Genomic DNA, 21679 nt, shown 5'->3' with positions numbered 1-21679 from the left:
CGATTTAATAACACCTTGGGTTGTTGGGTGTTCTGCTTGATATCAGCATCATACTTACACTCAAACCTGAGCCTTGAGGAGGTTAGAATTATTATTTATTACTAATATTAGTAAACTCCCATCCTTATATTTACAACATTTTTCTATAGCAAAATTAGAAATTTCATGATATCTCGTAAAAATTGACAGTTTCACTTTATCTCTGAAAAAACTGATAATTTCGTGTTATTTTTCACTCTATAATTTTCCCGAAATTTTCTTGTCCCTACCCATACCAAATAGGGCTAATAGGGGATATTGAGAATATACAAAGAAAGACAGTGGGTGACCCACATAATAGCATCAAGGGAATCCTGGAAAACCTGAACTGGCAGATGCTGCATATATGAGGAAAACAATGGAAAAGAAAATCTCAAATGGTACAAGGCAGATGCTACCTGTCTATGCCAAATGCGATTAAATGAGGAACCCAGGAAAACATAGTAGCCTTCTTACATAATTTTCCACAAGGACCACAAAGATAAAAACTAAAGAGAAATTCTTCAAAGGGAAACTTCAGCATGTTATTAGGGCAACTCTAAAAAGTTTTCAAAAATCAATGGAGGAATAATTTCAAACAAATTAGAATGATTTTATTGTCTTCCAGAATATTCGTCTTTAACATCAATACATTTTGCATTTGATGAAATCAGCCTTAATGCAATGTTGCCATTCTTCCTGACGCACATCAGAAACCAGGTTTTCTTGATGTTCCACCACTTCAGCTGATGACGAAAAGGTCATTCCACACAATTTTTTTTTTCCTTTAATTTTTTGAAACAAAAAGAAATTACAAGATGTTAGGTGAGTCCTATGTTCTGGAAGGTCTATGCTGCTGACCTTAACTGAATGATTACTTTTGTTCTATGCGATAATGTGTTGTCATGATGAAAATTACTTTTCCTTTTGGGTATTTTTCACAAACTGTCTCAAAAATTTATGGTGAATAGGTGTTTGTGTTCTGATCACCAGTAACACTATGTCTGTCTTATAATACTATAGTAGCAGTATGGCCAGTTTCAGAAAAAAAAAATAACAGCCATCTTCATATCAGAACTGAAAGTTTGTTGGGCTTAGGCTCTGTTCAAAAGACCCTGTGAACTGACTGACTTTTCTTTCAAAGATTGTAGGTCAGTGCATAGGTATTTCTGAGCAGGAGTCAGTTTATGTGGAATCCATTAACAAAATTTTCTCACATGTGACTGTTGATGTAAAATGTTTTGGGTTTGACTCATACCAATATTCATTGTCACCCAAATAACTTAACAAGATGTCTGTTGCTCTTCTTCAAACACTACTCGAACAGTGGCAATATTTGCATCTGTAACAGCAGATCTTCAGTGTCGTTCATGAAATTTGTCACTAGGAAAGAACAGATATCTTCGGAATTCACTGTACTAAATATAAATTGTTACCTAAGGTGAGGCTTCTTTGCCAAATGCATTTTGTAGCTGATCTTCACATTGTTTGAGTATTAACAACCATAAAAAAATTATACCCCAGATTTTGAGTTGGATCTCATGGCAGGCTATCACTTTGCGTAAGGTCCAGCTGAAAACACATTTTATAGCATAAATTTTGAAAATATGTAAATGTACAATCCAATTTCTGTTTCTTGTTATGCCAAACTAAAAGTTCCACATCAGATATTACGTCATAACTCATGAGATGAGAGATATATTCCATGTATATACACTATGTTACATAACTGAAGACGACAGCAATGTCTGTCAAAACTGGTTGTTTGTAAATAAAGGAATACTTTGCAATCGTGATTTTAGAAAGATTTTACCAAGTGAGACAGATTGCTCCTTCTAATTTCTTGGCGTGAAAAAATCCAATCGAAGATTTATTTCAGAACTTTGTCTAGTTTTGCAGTATTTGTGAGACAGAAGGAACAGCTTGAAAAATGGTCTTTTAGCTCATGCTACATAATTGGACCAGTGAATGGCATGGCTCAGCATTTTCCTTTCAGCCATTGAATTAGAAGTACTACAGATTATGCAGGTGATATGAGATGTAAAAATGTTTATCTTGATCAGCAACAGGACAACTGAAATACAGTTTGTACCTTCATAAGTCAATCAGTTATTGGTTTTCATGGAGATTTTAAATTGAATTTCCCACACACATAATAAAAGCTATCAGGGAGGCGTAAACAACAGCAACATTTGCAGGTTGCTGCTTTTTTAATGAGTGTAAGTTTTGAACACCATAGCAATCTGCTCTCACAAGAAATACTTACAAAAATAACAAAAATCTGAAAAGTGTTGCTGTGCTGAGCTAAGTGTGATGAGAATTACACCCTGTGTACCAGAATACAGACTAATTGATATATCACCTCCCAGATGCTAAATGTCTGAAAAGTGTTTTTACTATTGTCTTCAGTGTTGTCTAAAAGACACCATAGTTAGGTCTTGTATTCTTTTTTATACTTTGTGTATATCATAGTTCTTTGTGTAGATTTATGCCATCTGTGGCACCACAGGCAGATAGTCTGAATGTTTTAGAGCAGCAGTTGGTAGATTACAGAGCTCATTTTCATCTATTTTGTTTATCTTTTGCTGTCACTCAACTCTAGTAGTAGGATGGATGGGGAATGTGCATGCTGAGGCAGATACTGGAGGAGCTGGTTGCAGTGCACAAGCAGCTGATGACACCATTAGGTGTGGTCAGCCATCTGCAGGCTGCTGTATCAGGGCATAACAGCTTTGGAGAGACTGGCGCAGTGCATTGGCATGTCAGGTGTCGTTGGTGTCACCCACAGGAACACATTCCAGCGTACTCATTCTGGTGGAAAACCACACTCATTGCTGTTTGAGTGACTGGTTGTAATGTGTTTGTGTCAATTGAGGCAGAGTGCCAGTGGGGACTGATGGTCTAGCCTTGCCCATTCACCCTGTTAGTAGACAAGTGACCAACCTTCAGCAGGGTCAAGCAGGTCCATGGCAAGGAGGGGTTTGGTTGGTTGGTTGGGTGTTGGGGAAGGAGACCAGACAGCGTGGTCATCGGTCTCATCGGATTAGGGAAGGATTGGGAAGGAAGTCGGCCGTGCCCTTTCAGAGGAACCATCCCGGCATTTACCTGGAGCGATTTAGGGAAATCACGGAAAACCTAAATCAGGATGGCCGGACGCGGGATTGAACCGTCGTCCTCCCGAATGCGAGTCCAGTGTCTAACCACTGCGCCACCCCGCTCGGTAAGGAGGGGTTTACTAGTTATCGAGATCTCCAATGTCAGGCATGTTATGGAGCCCCGTAGAGAAACAGCATTGAGGGCTGGTGAGAATTCTAGTGTGCACTTGTATTTTTGCTGGCAGCCTCATCAGAGGTGTGGAGGAAACCCTTCCTGCGGCTATCTTTGATACAGGGTTTACTTGAAGTTGTTGCTTATGACTGAGGGTGCGTGTACAGTATTTTGTGTGTGTGTGTGTGTGTGTGTGTGTGTGTGTGTGTGTGTGTGTGTGTGTGTGTGTGTGGGGGGGGGGGGGGGGGAGGGGGGGGGATGGAGGTATGGTATATTTTTAATATTTTGGAAGGTCAGAGGAGACTTGTGAATAGCCATAAAAAATGTTCAGATTTGACAGTGTTAAAAACCTGTGTAATACTGGCTTTTAAATCATTTTATTGAAAGAAAACCACCTGAATATGCTACATTTTTATGCCTTTCCCTGAGAGCTAGGGGGAGGGGTGCCCTTGCTTATGACGACACCAATGACATTTGTTGCTTGGGTTCTGAGGCCATTGTCAGTTTGCACATGCTACTGTAAGAAGTGGTGAAGACTGCTTGTCCTGCTCACAGGGTACAAGGAGAGTATACTACTTGCCATATCATACCCAGAATATATTAGGGTCTTTCAGTTTGCAGCTGAGTGGTGGGTCACAGCCAAAGGCTTCATCAATTCTGTGATGGTTTTGACTGCAGATTTCCGGACCTCCATTATGAAATGGAGACTTGTAGGATTCCTTTTGATAGGTCAGGGCTGGGCTACACACAAGCAGTGGCTATTTGGGTAGAAGAGTACTTGTGGAATGCATTTGGTGTTTATTTAAGCTGGGTCATAGTTTGAGGTCCTCCGAACACTCACCAGTCATTACCCAGACAGTGAAATCAGATTGTGTATAAAGCAAAGACACTTCTGAATGTCAAAATTTTAACAGTAAATTGCCAAAGCATCACAGCAAAGCTCTTGGATTAACTGCTCTCCAGGAAAGCTGTAATGCTGAAATTATACTCAAAGATTGCATGAAACCCAAATAGAAAGTTATTAAATATTTAATGAGGCATGAAACGTATATAAAAAGACAGGTTAGATGCCATGGGAGGGGGGAGTGTTATTGCAGTCTATAAAAATACTGTTTCTTTAAAAATGAAACAGTCTGACTACAAAATTATCTGGACACAGCTAAACAGCCTAGGTGAACTCAAGATAATCATCATACATTTCTACTGGCCACCTGATTCCACTGTAACAGATACAGAATTATTCAAAGAAAGTCTATGCTCATTATCACAACAGTACCCTGATCATGGGACATTAGTTGGAGGTAACTTTAACCTACCAAGTATAGCCTGGAGTAGTTCTGAAAACATTTTGAAAACTATCTTGAGCATATAGTTCAATAACCCACATGAAGTGGAAATAGTTTAGACACTGTAGCGACAACCAGTCAGTATGGAGACAGGACTTAGTTACCATGGTAACGTACTTACCCCCACCCCCACCCAAAGTTTCCACCCCTTCCATCCTATCACTACCTCCCCATTCTCGTTTCACACTGTCTTTGTGTGCCGCCCTCTGCCAATGCACTTGCATGATGGTAGGTAATCAGAGATGATCAAACCACATCCTTTGCCAGGGCTTTGTTTACCTATCATCATGCCTTAAATGGGGGGACATCCTACCCAAGATCCTTTCCACCTTTCCTAAAGTGGTGTTCCATTGCCCATCCAACCTCCATAACATCCTGGTCCATCTTTATGCCACCCCCAATCCCAAACCCTTGCCACAGGGATCATACCGGCAAGTGCAAGACTTGCCCAAGCCATCCACCCTTCTCTTCCTATTCCAGCCCTGTCACAGATATCTTACCTCATCAAACACCAGGCCACTTTGTATTGGTATGACTACCAATCGGCCGTCTACCAGGATGAACGGCCACCACCAAACTGTGGCCAAGAGGAAAGTTGCTCAAACAATGTTGTAAAGTATACTTCAGACCCAAATTATGTAAATATAGGTGTCCCACAGGATAGTGTCTTTGGCTCTATACTGTTCCTCATTTACATAAATGACTTTCCACAGAGCATCAAGCATGGACAACCAATATGTTCTAATCAGTGACAAATCACCAGATACACTGAAAGAAAAAGCCAAACAAACACTAAACAGTGTACGTGAATGGGCATCCAATAATAGACTAACACTAAATAAAAAAAAAACCAAATGCTGTTAACTTCTATGTCTGCAAAAAACCACACTATAACAACTTTAAGTTAAACGATGAAACTATAGAATGTGTAGACTACACAAAATTTCTTGGTATGCATGTTGAGTCAGTTAAAGTGGGAAGAACATATTAAAATACTTAGTAACAGAATCGCTACTGCATGCTATGCTCTTAGAATTCTGACGGCAGTGTGTGATACTGCATGTGTCAGATCTGTATATTTTTCTTATATCCACTCTGTTAATACCTATGGAATAATATTTTGGGGAGTAAACTGTAAAAATATTCAAATAGTTTTCAAATTACAGAAAAGAGCAATTCGTATAATAACCAAAAGTGGCAGTAGGACTCACTGCCTTGAACATTTCTGAAAGCTGGAAATCCTAACTGTCCCCTGTAAATACATTTTTCAAAAAAAAAAAAAAAAAAAAATATTGACTGCTATGTTAAAAATTCTTTGGTACGCAGCTATGAAACTAGAAACCAATACAATATGCACCTAGAGAGGAAAAATAAAGTTAAAACTCAACAGAGCTTGTTGCACAATGCCGTTAAATAATATAATAAATTACCCCAAAAAATAAGATATTGACACAATTGGAAGGTTCAAAACAAAAATAAAAATTTTTTTATTAAATAAAAGTTATTACACAGTAATGGACTGTCTGAATTAAAACACATAGTGTAATTAAAGTAGCCTGCATTGTAATACACAAGGAAAAAATTATAATATGAAATCCAGAATTGTTCAGTACTATAAGAAAATTACATAAGGATATAAAACTAATGTAAGATACCTTAAAAATGTGTGTAAATATTAATTTTATGTGTATAAATTGGAGGTATATTGTATTGTATATGATTTTGCTGATGAAATCCACACAATGTAAATTGTTACATGGATTAATAAAGAAATCAATAAAAAAAAAAAAAAAAAAAAAAAGAAATTGCGGCACAACATGTAACTGAACAAAACATGTTTGATTTCAATGGGTGTTTCACAACCAGGGCCACGTGGGTCTTCCCATTCACCACCAGTTTTCTGAATTGCACAGGTGGGACTTACATTCCCTACTCCTGTAATTATCTTGTCCTCAAGCTATGGTAACACACTGCCCCCTGCCCTCACCCAACCATGCCCTCACCCAAAAGTTTCTACCGCCTCTATCCTATCGCCTTCTCCCTACTCTCATTTCCCACCATCTTTGCATGCCAGCCTCTGCCAATGCACCTGCCCATCTTTTCCCAGCTCCTCTCCTTTTTCACTCCCATTTTCTGCATCTCCCTGCCGCACAGTGTCCCGATGCTGTTCAGGCAATATAGTCCCGTCACACTCTGCCAGACAGAATTCCTCTCTCCCCTCACCCGTACAGTGCTGTCCCTTCCTCATCTCTGCACCCTCCAGATTGCTGCTTCCCTTCCAAGTAACAGTTACATTCTGGTCCAACCTGCTGGAGTTGACACTTGTGTGTATGTGAGGTGTGCGTGCTTTTGTGAATGCCTGGTCTATGGTTTTCTTTCTTTTCTGATGAAGTTGTGGCCTAAAGCTAATGTGTAAGTGTTTTTAAATGTGCCTGTCTCCGGCTTAATGTGCCATCTGTGTGATAAGTAGCAATAGATCTTTTCTGTACATTGTTCAACGCTTTTTTTCTGTTACACATGCCTATGCACCACACAAGAGTCTGCTGTAGGTGGTTGGCTGGCTTTCTCTTATTCTACCCATTGTTCTATCTAGGAAGTTCCCTTATTGCCTGACATTTTGATTAGTTCTGCACAACTAGTGACCAATCAATTAAAATGATGCAGTTCTCCCTCTCTCGCTATATTTAAAATGTTTATTTAGAAGCTGTAAATATTAAAGAGGTATTCAGAAATTTTATATCTAGGGCAGACAAGTTACCTACACATGAAAAACTCAAGGCTGAGAGTTTTGACAGTGTGCATATTACCAAATCAATGACCTGTTTCACTCTTTTGATGTGGTTGGCAACATTGATATTTAATAGACAATATAATGTCCTTGGTTATCAGATTATTTCAGTGCAGATGCACTGAACTCTTGTGGAAGGAATCCAGTGTGATCTACATCTATACTCCGCAGACCACCATGAAGTGCATGGCAGAGGGTACGTCCATCCCATAATACCAGTTATTAGGGTCCATTCACGCATGGAGCACAGGAAGAATGATTGTTTGAATGCCCCTTTGCATGTAATAATTATTCTAGTCTAATCCTCATGATTCCTATGTGACCAATACATAGGGGGATTGTAATATATTCCTAGAGTCATCATTTAAAGCCAGTTGTTGAAACTTTGTTAACAGATGTTCTTGGGATAATTTTATCCAGTTCAGTTCCTTCAGTATATCTTGTGACACTCACACAGATGAAACAGACCTGTGACCATTCGTGCTGCTCTTTTCTGTATATGTTCAATAATCCCTGTCAGTCCTGTTTGGTATGGGTCTCTCACACTTCAGCAATATTCTAGAACCAGTTACCTAAGTGATTTGTAAGCAGTCTCCTTTGTAGACCGATTGCACTTACTCATTATTCTACCAATAAGCAAAGTTAACACCTGCTCTACCCTTGGCCTGAGCCTATGTGATCATCCCATTTCATATCCCTACAAAGTGCTACACCCAGATGTTTGTATAAGATGGTTGGTTACAACAGCGACTCATTGATATTATAGTCATAGGATACTATGTTTTTTCAGGGTTGTTTTTTTTGTGATAGTGGTGAGTGAGTTTGATGGACATGAAGGGGCACTAAATAGTAGCGTGTGACAAGATGGGAATTCGGATTAGACGGGAAGCATACTCAGATAGCCAAAGCAGTTAAGGTGACCACTCGTATAAAGTGGGAAATCTTGGTTAGAGTCCCAGTCCAGTACAAATTTTTTCACCATTGAATTCATTTCAATGCCCAGTTACAGCCGAGGTCAGAATTTCAGAACGCACTCATCTTTTATTTGTTGTTGTGTTTACAATGCTAGTTCCATTCTGGTTATTAGCATTCTAGAATATTTTGCACAAAACATGCTGGATCTTAAACCAAATACTGTACCATTTCTCATTATGCACATACAACTGTTAATCTTAAACACTTGAGCCACTAAACCTGCTACCCATTTAGTTCATAACTTCTCATTATGTTGTGTATCCCTGAATTCTTTAACTAACAAGTTTCCTTTTTTGACACTTCCACTTATTACCTTTTGTCAAGATTACCTTATTTTTAACAAGCACAGTAATCAATATAACTCAATTCACTAAGATTCTGTCTACCTCCTTCTGTGCTGCATTTCCAGATTCTACTTTCTGCTCTTACCCTCTGATTCACACTGGCTGCTTCAAAAAACTTTTCTTTTTCATACAACATTGCCAAGCAAGTCTTTGTCCCCCAAAGAACTTGGCACGTAGCTCGGTATAGTACATTCACGCAGGTGCGTTACTATTCACACAGTTTTAGCATCAATCAATCTTTTGTTGAGGCAGATAAATAATGACACAATTTTTCTGCATATTTCATCCACTTTAAACAAAGAATGCTGTTGTATACTTTCTGCAGATGAGCAACAGTGTTACCCTTGGAAAACAGATCGTGTCGCAAAACAGCGTCCATTTTTGTACTTCTAATTTTTAGTATTGCAGAATTTCAGCTTTTACAGTGAGTGCACGTGTAATAAGAACAAGTCAAAAGATAAAATAATGAGTACTCAGAGAAAAATATGTGATTAGAATTGCTAATCAATACTAATAATTACATATAGAATTACTTATGCATTTAATTTATTAGGTGATTCTTGATGTTTCAATATTTCTTTTTCACTATGTATATCTGAAGTGTATTTGGGAAACATGTAAGTTTTTGGCGAGACTTCTAATTGACATGATACCTGAGGACTGGGGTCTTTTTCAAGCATTGTTAATTGGCGGTGAATTCTTCGTAACTAATGTCTTCTGTGAATTGCTGTTGTGGACAGTTGCATTTTTCCATTTTGAACTTCATTGTGTGAACAATGTTATTGTTTCAAGTAGGTGTGTGTAGAGAGTGAAGCCATGACTAAAAGAATAACTCGTGGACAATTGATGCACACCTAATAAACAAGAAAAATGTTCTGAACTATGCATGTTTTCACATTTACTCAGTATTTTCACCATAATTTCTCTGCTTCGATTACACTGTATGTCCATATATTTTTCCTGTGTGTGATTGTGATGATCATACCAGCTTCACTTTCTATGTAAGAATGACAGATTCACAATTGTGTTAGTCAGTAAAAGTACTGTGATTAAAGAATCTTGACAGAATTACAAACACAAAATTAATCAAGACCCTCATTCTTTCACGAAAATTGTATCATGAAGTAGTCTCACAACAGTCATGATATGTGTGAACAGTGATCAGTAACCTAATAGTGGGTATACTAGTGTGCACATACATCAATATTTGCTGTGCAGAGTTAATTAAATGAACTGGTTTGCAAGTTTGTTACACATAGAACTGAATGAAAACGTGAACAACTGTCTGAATGTTATTCTATTTAAATGTTGATCATCTTCCACAATAACGTCAGAAGTCATTAACTTACTTCTAAAAATCCTTCCAGTGTGTCAGCTGATTAATATTTCTTTTCAGGGCATGTATACTGACTTTTCAAGCTACATGCTGATGACAGAATCATCATTAGAGGATCTGAGAGAAAAAGTCCCAGCAGAAGTGGCTCCCTCTTTGACAATTCGCCAGTTCCGACCAACCTTCGTTGTCAGTGGCACAGCACCGTATGAAGAAGACAATTGGGGATGGATACGAATAGGTGAAAATGTTATTCTGAAAGATGTGAAACCATGTACCAGGTAAGACTTAGGTAGTTACTGTAAGAAATAGTTTTTATCATCCATTTGTTCATAGTGTGTGTGTGCGCTCTCTCTCTCTCTCTCTCTCTCTCTCTCTCTCTCTCTCTCTCTCTCTCTCTCTCTCTCTCTCTCTCTGTGTGTGTGTGTGTGTGTGTGTGTGTGTGTGTGTGTGTGTGTGTGTGTGTGTGTGTGTGTGTGTGTGTGTGTGTGTGTGTCATTTTCCCTCTCCTTGGGGTGAGTAGTTGTATCAGGAGGCTAAGTAAGGGGAAAGAGGAGCAGAGTATGTGAGGAAAATTAGGGAATGTTTGCTAATGGCTGGGAGAGAGAGGCGGCAGGTGCTCAGCATAGGAATGTGGACCCAGTAAATTCATTCTGGCCACAGGCAGGGGAAATTGTGTGTAGCACATGATGTGGAGGAATGGATAAGGAAGGGGAGCTAGACAGAGGAAGAGGGTGACTGTGAAGAAGAAAGTGTTCCTGTGGGATGAGTGAAACAAGAGCCATGGGGCAGTAAATCCTGCAGTGAAAGAATTTTCTACTTCTATTAGTTTTTTAACTTTTGATCTTGCAATATTTAATTTATAAAATCTGTCAGTAGCATTTGCAAGTACAGACAGTAAAAGGTCATGTAAAATGTCTCTGTTGTCCCCTATGAATGTAGGACATCAGAGTTTGAATGTGGATTATAGCACCCATGTGAACAAGATAAGCCCACATTTCAAACAAAGATTTGATACTTGCGAAAGTACTAAAAAAAATTGACCTTGAAACAAACTAACATGGATTTGCCACCCAGGTGAATATTTAAACTTGAGAGGGGACAGTTTGTCATCTTATGTATATACACTTTTATCCATTTCCTGTACTGAGGTGTAAAATATGTAATTAGTATTTCTTTTATTGTGATTTGTCTAATGTGTGCTAGTGATACTCTTGCAGTGCCCAATTTAGATCACAAAAGTGAATTCATAACAACAGTGAAAAAATGCTGTGTGTTTAATACGAGTTACTGATCAAATGAATTTTCCAGAACTATGAAAGAAAATAATTGTAATTAACACAGCTTGTATAATTATGGCAGGAACTGTTGAAAGGTGAGGCTGAAAATAATCACTTGACTGAGCCACAATCCACCAAAGTAGAAATTAATACACTCCTGGAAATTGAAATAAGAACACCGTGAATTCATTGTCCCAGGAAGGGGAAACTTTATTGACACATTCCTGGGGTCAGATACATCACATGATCACACTGACAGAACCACAGGCACATAGACACAGGCAACAGAGCATGCACAATGTCGGCACTAGTACAGTGTATATCCACCTTTCGCAGCAATGCAGGCTGCTATTCTCCCATGGAGACGATCGTAGAGATGCTGGATGTAGTCCTGTGGAATGGCTTGCCATGCCATTTCCACCTGGCGCCTCAGTAGGACCAGCGTTCGTGCTGGACGTGCAGACCGCGTGAGACGACGCTTCATCCAGTCCCAAACATGCTCAATGGGGGACAGATCCGGAGATCTTGCTGGCCAGGGTAGTTGACTTACACCTTCTAGAGCACGTTGGGTGGCACGGGATACATGCGGACGTGCATTGTCCTGTTGGAACAGCAAGTTCCCTTGCCGGTCTAGGAATGGTAGAACGATGGGTTCGATGACGGTTTGGATGTACCGTGCACTATTCAGTGTCCCCTCGACGATCACCAGTGGTGTACGGCCAGTGTAGGAGATCGCTCCCCACACCATGATGCCGGGTGTTGGCCCTGTGTGCCTCGGTCGTATGCAGTCCTGATTGTGGCGCTCACCTGCACGGCGCCAAACACGCATACGGCCATCATTGGCACCAAGGCAGAAGCGACTCTCATCGCTGAAGACGACACGTCTCCATTCGTCCCTCCATTCACGCCTGTCGCGACACCACTGGAGGCGGGCTGCACGATGTTGGGGCGTGAGCGGAAGACGGCCTAACGGTGTGCGGGACCGTAGCCCAGCTTCATGGAGACGGTTGCGAATGATCCTCGCCGATACCCCAGGAGCAACAGTGTCCCTAATTTGCTGGGAAGTGGCGGTGCGGTCCCCTACGGCACTGCGTAGGATCCTACGCTCTTGGCCTGCATCCGTGCGTTGCTGCGGTCTGGTCCCAGGTCGACGGGCACGTGCACCTTCCGCCGACCACTGGCGACAACATCGATGTACTATGGAGACCTCACGCCCCACGTGTTGAGCAATTCGGCGGTACGTCCACCCGGCCTCCCGCATGCCCACTATACGCCCTCGCTCAAAGTCCGTCAACTGCACATACGGTTCACGTCCACGCTGTCGCGGCATGCTACCAGTGTTAAAGACTGCGATGGAGCTCCGTATGCCACGGCAAACTGGCTGACACTGACGGCGGCGGTGCACAAATGCTGCGCAGCTAGCGCCATTCGACGGCCAACACCGCGGTTCCTGGTGTGTCCGCTGTGCCGTGCGTGTGATCATTGCTTGTACAGGCCTCTCGCAGTGTCTGGAGCAAGTATGGTGGGTCTGACACACCGGTGTCAATGTGTTCTTTTTTCCATTTCCAGGAGTGTAGTAGTAGGTGGGTATAACTATACTCAGATCCCAAGCTGGCTCAGTTGTAACATAATCAGTCCAAAGAATAAGCAGTGTAGTGCAGAATCATTGTCAGTAGCCATGGAGAGGCATGCATAGAACGGAACTGAAAGCGGATCTGTGGCCATTTGGCATTAAAATGGCTGGCTGATGGCCTGCTTGTGGGCTGGAGATGCTATGGTTATCATGGCTTGCAGTGAGCGTGCCAGATGTAGGTGTAATGAGGCATTTGAGAGTATTGATATATCTAGTGGGATTACAAGAGAGACAAAAAAGGAAAGAATCATTTAGTGTGTTTGTTTATATTTGTGCACTGCAGTCACATGTGGCACTCTGTTTTGAGCCACAACAGACACCTGCATTCCACTGATTCTCCAACACCAGTTAACCTTTCATACAAATATAATCTTACACAATATAGATGTATCACACACTTACAGTTGCGAAATAAACCTTATGCCAATGTAATATCTATATTCACTGGGAAACTCCTCTTATCAACACAACTGAATGTGACCAATGATCTCAGTAAGCACTATGGTAAGAACAAAAACAGAAAATTCTCATCTACAGATTGGGCAAACTAAAACTGGCCCCGAAAATATTTAAAATAAGACTGATGCAGGATTGAGTCTTAATTAAAATTGCTGATGATCTGGAATCACTGCTTATTACAATACAGAATACACAGCTATTTTGCCACCAGTTTTGCTTTACAGACTTCGCTTGGGGCTTTGCAAAAACTCTTCCAAATCTTGCACACACGCACACATTTTCCATAAATGGTGTTTCACATGTTGTTGTTGTGGTCTTCAGTCCTAAGACTGGTTTGATGCAGCTCTCCATGCTACTCTATCCTGTGCAAGCTTTTTCATCTCCCAGTACCTACTGCAACCTACATCCTTCTGAATCTGCTTAGTGTATTCATCTCTTGGTCTCCCTCTACGATTTTTACCCTCCACGCTGCCCTCCAATACTAAATTGGTGATCCCTTGATGCCTCAGAACATGTCCTACCAACCGATCCCTTCTTCTGGTCAAGTTGTGCCACAAACTTCTCTTCTCCCCAAACCTATTCAATACTTCCTCATTAGTTATGTGATCTACCCATCTAATCTTCAGCATTCTTCTGTAGCACCACATTTCGAAAGCTTCTATTCTCTTCTTGTCCAAACTATTTATCGTCCATGTTTCACTTCCATACATGGCTACACTCCATACGAATACTTTCAGAAATGACTTCCTGACACTTAAATCAATACTGGATGTTAACAAATTTCTCTTCTTCAGAAACGCTTTCCTTGCCATTGCCAGCCTCTTTTTATATCCTCTCTACTTCGACCATCATCAGTTATTTTGCTCCCCAAATAGCAAAACTCCTTTACTACTTTAAGTGCCTCATTTCCTAATCTAATTCCCTCAGCATCACCCGACTTAATTAGACTACATTCCATTATCCTTGTTTTGCTTTTGTTGATGTTCATCTTATATCCTCCTTTCAAGACACTGTCCATTCCATTCAACTGCTCTTCCAAGTCCTTTGCTGTCTCTGACAGAATTACAATGTCATCGGCGAACCTCAAAGTTTTTATTTCTTCTCCATGAATTTTAATACCTACTCCGAATTTTTCTTTTGTTTCCTTTACTGCTTGCTCAATATACAGATTGAACAACATCGGGGAGAGGCTACAACCCTGTCTTACTCCCTTCCCAACCACTGCTTCCCTTTCATGTCCCTCGACTCTTATAACTGCCATCTGGTTTCTGTACAAATTGTAAATAGCCTTTCGCTCCCTGTATTTTACCCCTGCCACCTTTAGAGTTTGAAAGAGAGTATTCCAGTCAACATTGTCAAAAGCTTTCTCTAAGTCTACAAATGCTAGAAACGTAGGTTTGCCTTTCCTTAATCTTTCTTCTAAGATAAGTCGTAAGGTCAGTATTGCCTCACGTGTTCCAGTGTTTCTACGGAATCCAAACTGACCTTCCACGAGGTTGGCTTCTACTAGTTTTTCCATTCGTCTGTAAAGAATTCGTGTTAGTATTTTGCAGCTGTGACTTATTAAGCTGATAGTTCGGTAATTTTCACATCTGTCAACACCTGCTTTCTTTGGGATTGGAATTATTATATTCTTCTTGAAGTCTGAGGGTATTTCGCCTGTTTCATACATATTGCTCACCAGATGGTAGAGTTTTGTCAGGACTGGCTCTCCCACGGCCGTCAGTAGTTCCAATGGAATATTGTCTACTCCGGGGGCCTTGTTTCGACTCAGGTCTTTCAGTGCTCTGTCAAACTCATCACGCAGTATCGTATCTCCCATTTCATCTTCATCTACATCCTCTTCCATTTCCATAATATTGTCCTCAAGTACATCGCCCTTGTATAGACCCTCTATATACTCCTTCCACCTTTCTGCTTTCCCTTCTTTGCTTAGAACTGGGTTTCCATCTGAGCTCTTGATATTCATACAAGTCGTTCTCTTATCTCCAAAGGTCTCTTTAATTTTCCTGTAGGCGGTATCTATCTTACCCGTAGTGAGATAGGCCTCTACATCCTCACATTTGTCCTCTAGCCATCCCTGCTTAGCCATTTTGCACTTCCTGTCGATCTCATTTTTGATACGTTTGTATTCCTTTTTGCCTGTTACACTTACTGCATTTTTATATTTTCTCCTTTCATCAATTAAATTCAATATTTCTTCTGTTACCCAAGGATTTCTACTAGCCCTCGTCTTTTTACCTACTTGATCCTCTGCTGCCTTCACTACTTCATCCCTCAAAGCTACCCATTCTTCTTCTACTGTATTTATTTCCCCCATTCCTGTCAATTGCTCCCTTATGCTCTCCCTGAATCTCTGTACAACCTCAGGTTCTTTTAGTTTATCCAGGTCCCATCTCCTTAAATTCCCACCTTTTTGCAGTTTCTTCAGTTTTAATCTACAGGTCATAACCAATAGATTGTGGTCAGAGTCCACATCTGCCCCTGGAAATGTCTTACAATTTAAAACCTGGTTCTTAAATCTCTGTCTTACCATTATATAATCTATCTGATACCTTTTAGTATCTCCAGGGTTCTTCCAGGTATACAACCTTCTTTCATGATTCTTAAACTAAGTGTTAGTTATGATTATGTTGTGCTCTGTGCAAAATTCTACCAGGCGGCTTCCTCTTTCATTTCTGTCCCCCAATCCATATTCACCTACTATGTTTCCTTCTCTCCCTTTTCCTACACTCGAATTCCAGTCACCCATGACTATTAAATTTTCGTCTCCCTTCACAATCTGGATAATTTCTTTTATTTCATCATACATTTCATCAATTTCTTCGTCATCTGCAGAGCTAGTTGGCATATAAACTTGTACTACTATAGTAGGTGTGGGCTTCGTATCTATCTTGGCCACAATAATGCGTTCACTATGCTGTTTGTAGTAGCTTACCCGCATTCCTATTTTCCTATTCATTATTAAACCTACTCCTGCATTACCCCTATTTGATTTTGTGTTTATAACCCTGTAGTCACCTGACAAGAAGTCTTGTTCCTCCTGCCACCGAACTTCACTAATTCCCACTATATCTAACTTCAACCTATCCATTTCCCTTTTTAAATTTTCTAACCTACCTGCCCGATTAAGGGATCTGACATTCCACGCTCCGATCCGTAGAATGCCAGTTTTCTTTCTCCTGATAACGACATCCTCTTGAGTAGTCCCCGCCCGGAGATCCGAATGGGGGACTATTTTACCTCCGGAATATTTTACCCAAGAGGACGCCATCATCATGTAATCATACAGTAAAGCTGCATGCCCTCGGGAAAAATTACGGCTGTAGTTTCCCCTTGCTTTCAGCCGTTCGCAGTACCAGCACAGCAAGGCCGTTTTGGTAATTGTTACAAGGCCAGATCAGTCAATCATCCAGACTGTTGCCCTTGCAACTACTGAAAAGGCTGCTGCCCCTCTTCAAGAATCACACGTTTGTCTGGCCTCTCAACAGATACCCAACAGATACCCCTCCGTTGTGGTTGCACCTACGGTACGGCTATCTGTATCGCTGAGGCACGCAGGCCTCCCCACCAACGACAAGGTCCATGGTTCATGGGGATGGGGGGGGGGGGGGGGGGGGGAGGGAGTGTTTCACATAATACTCAACAATGAACACACACCATTTTATTGTGAGCACCATTTTGTGTTGCATTCAGCTAGTCACTCAACACATTTTTTACGTGACCGTTTTCCCAAACTGTCCCATAACTGATATAAGACCTGAAATAAAAATACAAATCAGATAGGAATAAATTAATCCCCATAGCCGAATGAAATATGAAACAGTACTAGTGATTGCCAGTACTCTACGAAGTAGATTACAATTTCCTGTATCGAACTGCTTGTACAACTAAGTAAGAAGCCGCTATGGAAGCATTTTGCACTCGGCTGTAAGTGAGGGCATGCGCCAAGGGTCATAAACCAGCCGGAAGACTGCACAGTAGAATTCATGGAAGATGCACATGCAATAAACAGTGCAGGTGGTGAGACTGGCCTGTGCTTTGAGGCAAGCCATGCCGTGCACTGGTTGCACTAAACTCACAATATAGATATCTCCAGATTTTTCCAGGAAAGTGGAGTCTGTTTTAACAAGCTGTATACACGCCATTTTTTGCAGCGTCCCTGAAAAGCACTATTTTGGACAGAGTGGCAGTCAGTCGGAATTTGTTGAAATACACAGATCACTAAGATAACACCTCGGAGTGGAGTGGAACAGGAAAGTTCAGGACACCCTTAAAGAATGTGTGACATAGCCACTACATCTGGGCCACTGCAAAAACAGAGTGTTTAATGAAATGAAAAAACAGCTACCACTAGTTAACCTAAAAAATTTAGGAATGGTAGCAAGAAACAGCAGTCCTTACAGAGGTCCACCTGCGTTGGTTGGCCTGTGAATGTAGACAAAGCTGGGGAAAGAAAATGACGAAGTTTTTTAGCACCAAATGTAACAAGTTTTGTAACGGATTAACCGTAATTCTCACTGATCAGCTCTTGGAATATTTATTGTTCAGCCAATTAGAATTAGCATATGTCAGAAAACACAGAGAACAAAGTCTTCCTTGTTGAAAGCAGACTGTAGAAAGTTACTGGCTAGGCAGGTGCCTTCTCAGGCAGACTGCACTTCAGCAGCAAGTGGCTTACATCCAGCTAAGTTGAACTTAGTCAGATGTTTTTGCTACAGATCCTTTGACTGATTCCACAGCCACTTCACCAACCACTTAGAGTATGAGTATAGCAAGATCGGGCTGCAAATTGTAGGGACAGTCGAGCACTTTTAATGATGTTCAATAATTTCCGTTTTCAGTTTGAAGGTGTGCTTACAGCTAGAATTTAAACATGCTTTCGACTTCAGTTATAGAAGCAAATGCATACCCTTCTATGTGCTTTCTATATTTATTCTCTAACTTTTGGTAATCACAGTACAACTCCTGCAAATAATAATGTTTATCCAGATATACATCCATTTGACTCGTACCCCAGATCCCATGCCGAAGTGCCAAGGCTCTGGATTATTATTGTCAATGATTGTTTAACCACTTCTTTTACATTGTTATGGAATAAATTGAGTAACTAAAATCTTTGTTTAATTTTGTAGATGATCAAACTTCTGTATCATTGTTTTGGTGAGGAGCATTTTAATTATGTCAGACAGACAGGGCCACTTGAATGTCTCCAATGAAAGATTCACATTTTAAACTGCCACCACCCATAAACCACAACTGACAACTTAATGTCTACTCCTCTCACTCAGTCAAACATAATAAAACAGAAAAGAACTTTGCCAGAGTAGGCAGGAGATGAGCATGTGCAAGCATGTGACAGATTCCAGTTGGTGCATCGTAATCGTGACATTCATTAACAAGGGTCATTTCCATATCACACTCATAAATATTTTCCAGGTCAGTTTTATTTTGCACATAGACTGTAGTTAAGATTATAACCAGGTATAATTCATTAGTCTTAAGAGATAAGGACACCATTAGTGTTGACTGAATCACACAATTCCATAAGTGAAGAAAACGTCCTTGTTATTATACTTGTTACTAAATGCAGCATTTTACTGTGGTCTTATTGGAACAATTGTTTTAGGGCATAAGCTTTCAAAAATTTGCCTGTGATGTCGCCAACACTGTTGAATGCTCCGTCTTGTCTAAATCTAAAGTTTTGACAATGGTTGCTGCATTCTTAAGACAGCGTGGAGGGAGGCCCCTGCATCCAAGGCTAAAAGTGTTCTGTTCAGTGACGGTTATTTTACGAGATGTGAGACTGTATCCAGAAAACTTTTATGTTGAAGGTGGATGTTGATTTTATATGAGAGATAGCAAATGAGGAATTGTAAATGCTTCTGTAATTAATAATGTTGATGAGCATTAGGTGATGAATATAGTGGACTATGACATAAGGGTCTAGACAGAGTAATGTATGGAGGTTTGGATTGGTCCTGGGGAGCATGTACAGATAACCAAAGTGGTTAAGGTGATCACTCGTGATAAGCAGGAAATCTGGGTTTGAGTTGCGCTCCACTGCAGATTTTCACATGTCACTGATGGGTATAGTACTGCTGTACCTAATAAAATTTATTTCTAAGAATTCACAATCAGCAAACAAATCTTGAATTTTTTGTGCAGCTGTGGGCTGTCAACAAGGTCTTTTCTTTCAGATAAGCATGTAAGTTCATCTGTAAAATATAGGTTTTAAGCTTCTGGTGCCTAAATCTGAAAATCGTAAGTGGTTCATTGTAGAAATTATTATGTCTTGCTTGGGATTTGAATATTGGTCCACACCCTTTAATGGTAAACTATTGCTTCCGAGCATTGTAATTTTTTTTAGCAGGGTGTTATAATGTTCAGTTGTTTTCTTGGTCAGAATTGTCAATAAGTTAAAAAATTGTAAAGTTGAAATATAATTGTATTGTGACATATGCTTAACAGTTGCTTTGAACATTGCAGGTGTGTTATGACAACTGTCCACCCAGACACAGTTAAGAAGTTTGATGATTTAGAGCCTTTGAGGACCTTGAGAAAGTAAGAAAAACAATATCTTAATTTTTTTAGAAGAAACTGACTATATTTAATTTGTGACATATGAAATTCAGAATGACAGCTGGTCTTAGATTTTGGCTTTGGATTTTGTAATGCAGTGTACAACATTTGAATATCTCGGCTAAGAAATTGCTTGACTAATACATGCTTCTAATGACAGTTATTAAGGTACCAATAGATTTCTTCTTAAAATACTTGGAAAGTAAATTTCTGATTTTTCTTCAAAACTGCTTGTGAAACAGATTTGCTCAGTGCAAGTTATATACGGAGAATCCAAGGCTCCTGATGCCCTACAGCATACTAAAAATTATGATGTTGGCCGAGAGTTATAAAAGAAAGTGAAATAATCTCCGTTGACATTGTGCCCTCTATTTGTTTAGTGTTAATACAGCAGTAGTCTTACAGTAACTTTAACAGAATTGTTTCCTGAGAGAGATGGTGCTGTAGTTGTTACCCATTTTTTGTTCAAAATCCCTGATGCCTTATCCTCATCTAGATTTCTTACAATTTTGCTGCAGGTTGATGTCCAATGTGGTTCCTACAGTAGAGGCATGGCTGATTCTTCTTGCCATTCACATCCATCCAAGCTAGTGAAAAATACTGAATGATGTTGAGGGTCATCATTGATGGAGCTCTAGAGCTCTTTTCCTTCTTTAATAGTGTAAAATATTAGGTCCTAGCCATCCATGTGTACTAACCTAGTTTTCCTTCGTAGTCATGCTAGTGAGTGGAGTAGCACTGCAGTAGGTACCACACTGGACTCTCATTCGGAAGGGTGGCACAGTCAAATATATCTGGCCATCCTGATTTAAGTTTTCTGCGATTTCCCTAAATTGCTTAAGGCAAATGCCTGGATGGTCCTTTGAAAGGGCATGACCACTTTCCTTCTCCATTCTTCCCTAATCCAAACTTCTGCTCTGCTTTAATGAACTCATTATTGAGAAGACATTAAACAGTAGTCGTCTCCTCCTCCTCCTCCTCCTCCTCCTCCTCCTCCTCCTCCTCCTCCTCCTCCTCCTTTTTAGTTGCCTCAGCCAGTTTCCAGCTGCAGGGGGAAAGGGAGTTTTCCCTAATCTTAAATGGTGGTGGTCTGACCCAACTAGGTAGATTTGAAGGAGAAGTATTTTCAAAGCTCTATCACTTACACCATCATACATTGCAAAAAAAGTTCGAAATACCCAGCAAGGAGGCAGCACCTTACAGAAGAGCTGAGGCAGTAGCAGGAGAGCCAATGAGAAACCCTACATTCTGCTCCTCATTCTGTTTGGCTGAAAGGCCTACATGTTAAATAATTTTGTGAAGCAGTTTGGAACTCGTAAAATGGGGGAGTTGGCCAGCAGAAATCAGAAAGAAGTAGCAGCATTTTTATTGTGTATGGTACAGGGCGATCTTTCATGATCGCCCAAGTTACTTAGTGCTAAACAGAAACCTGACAGAATCCAAACTGTGTTCCCAGGTGTGAGTGTGGAATTCTGCTTAGGATCTTTCTGTTTTTCCTCAGTGTGTTGCGGTTTAGCAAGTGTGGACTTGTTGGGTAAAGACAGAGACTTCAGATCAGAGTGTTGAGCCATTAGCTACTTGTAGGTGGTGTGTGATGACAGCGACACATTTGGCTAGGCTCCATTTATGTCAATAAATTTAATTAGTTTCCATG

General features: G+C 40.4%; 1 protein-coding gene across 1 annotated transcript in view; it reads left to right on the top strand.

The window, feature by feature from the left end:
- LOC124787876 (mitochondrial amidoxime reducing component 2) overlaps positions 1-21679 on the top strand; it is a 126975-nt gene that overhangs the window by 102091 nt on the left and 3205 nt on the right. The window contains exons 5-6 of the mRNA XM_047254849.1: positions 10135-10352; positions 19933-20007. Of these exons, the coding sequence (XP_047110805.1) occupies positions 10135-10352; positions 19933-20007 (293 nt within the window). The remainder of the gene's footprint in view (positions 1-10134; positions 10353-19932; positions 20008-21679) is intronic.

Source organism: Schistocerca piceifrons, chromosome 3 (genome assembly GCF_021461385.2).
Source record: "Schistocerca piceifrons isolate TAMUIC-IGC-003096 chromosome 3, iqSchPice1.1, whole genome shotgun sequence".
NCBI lineage: Eukaryota > Metazoa > Arthropoda > Insecta > Orthoptera > Acrididae > Schistocerca > Schistocerca piceifrons.
This window is presented reverse-complemented; position numbering and strand designations above follow the sequence as displayed.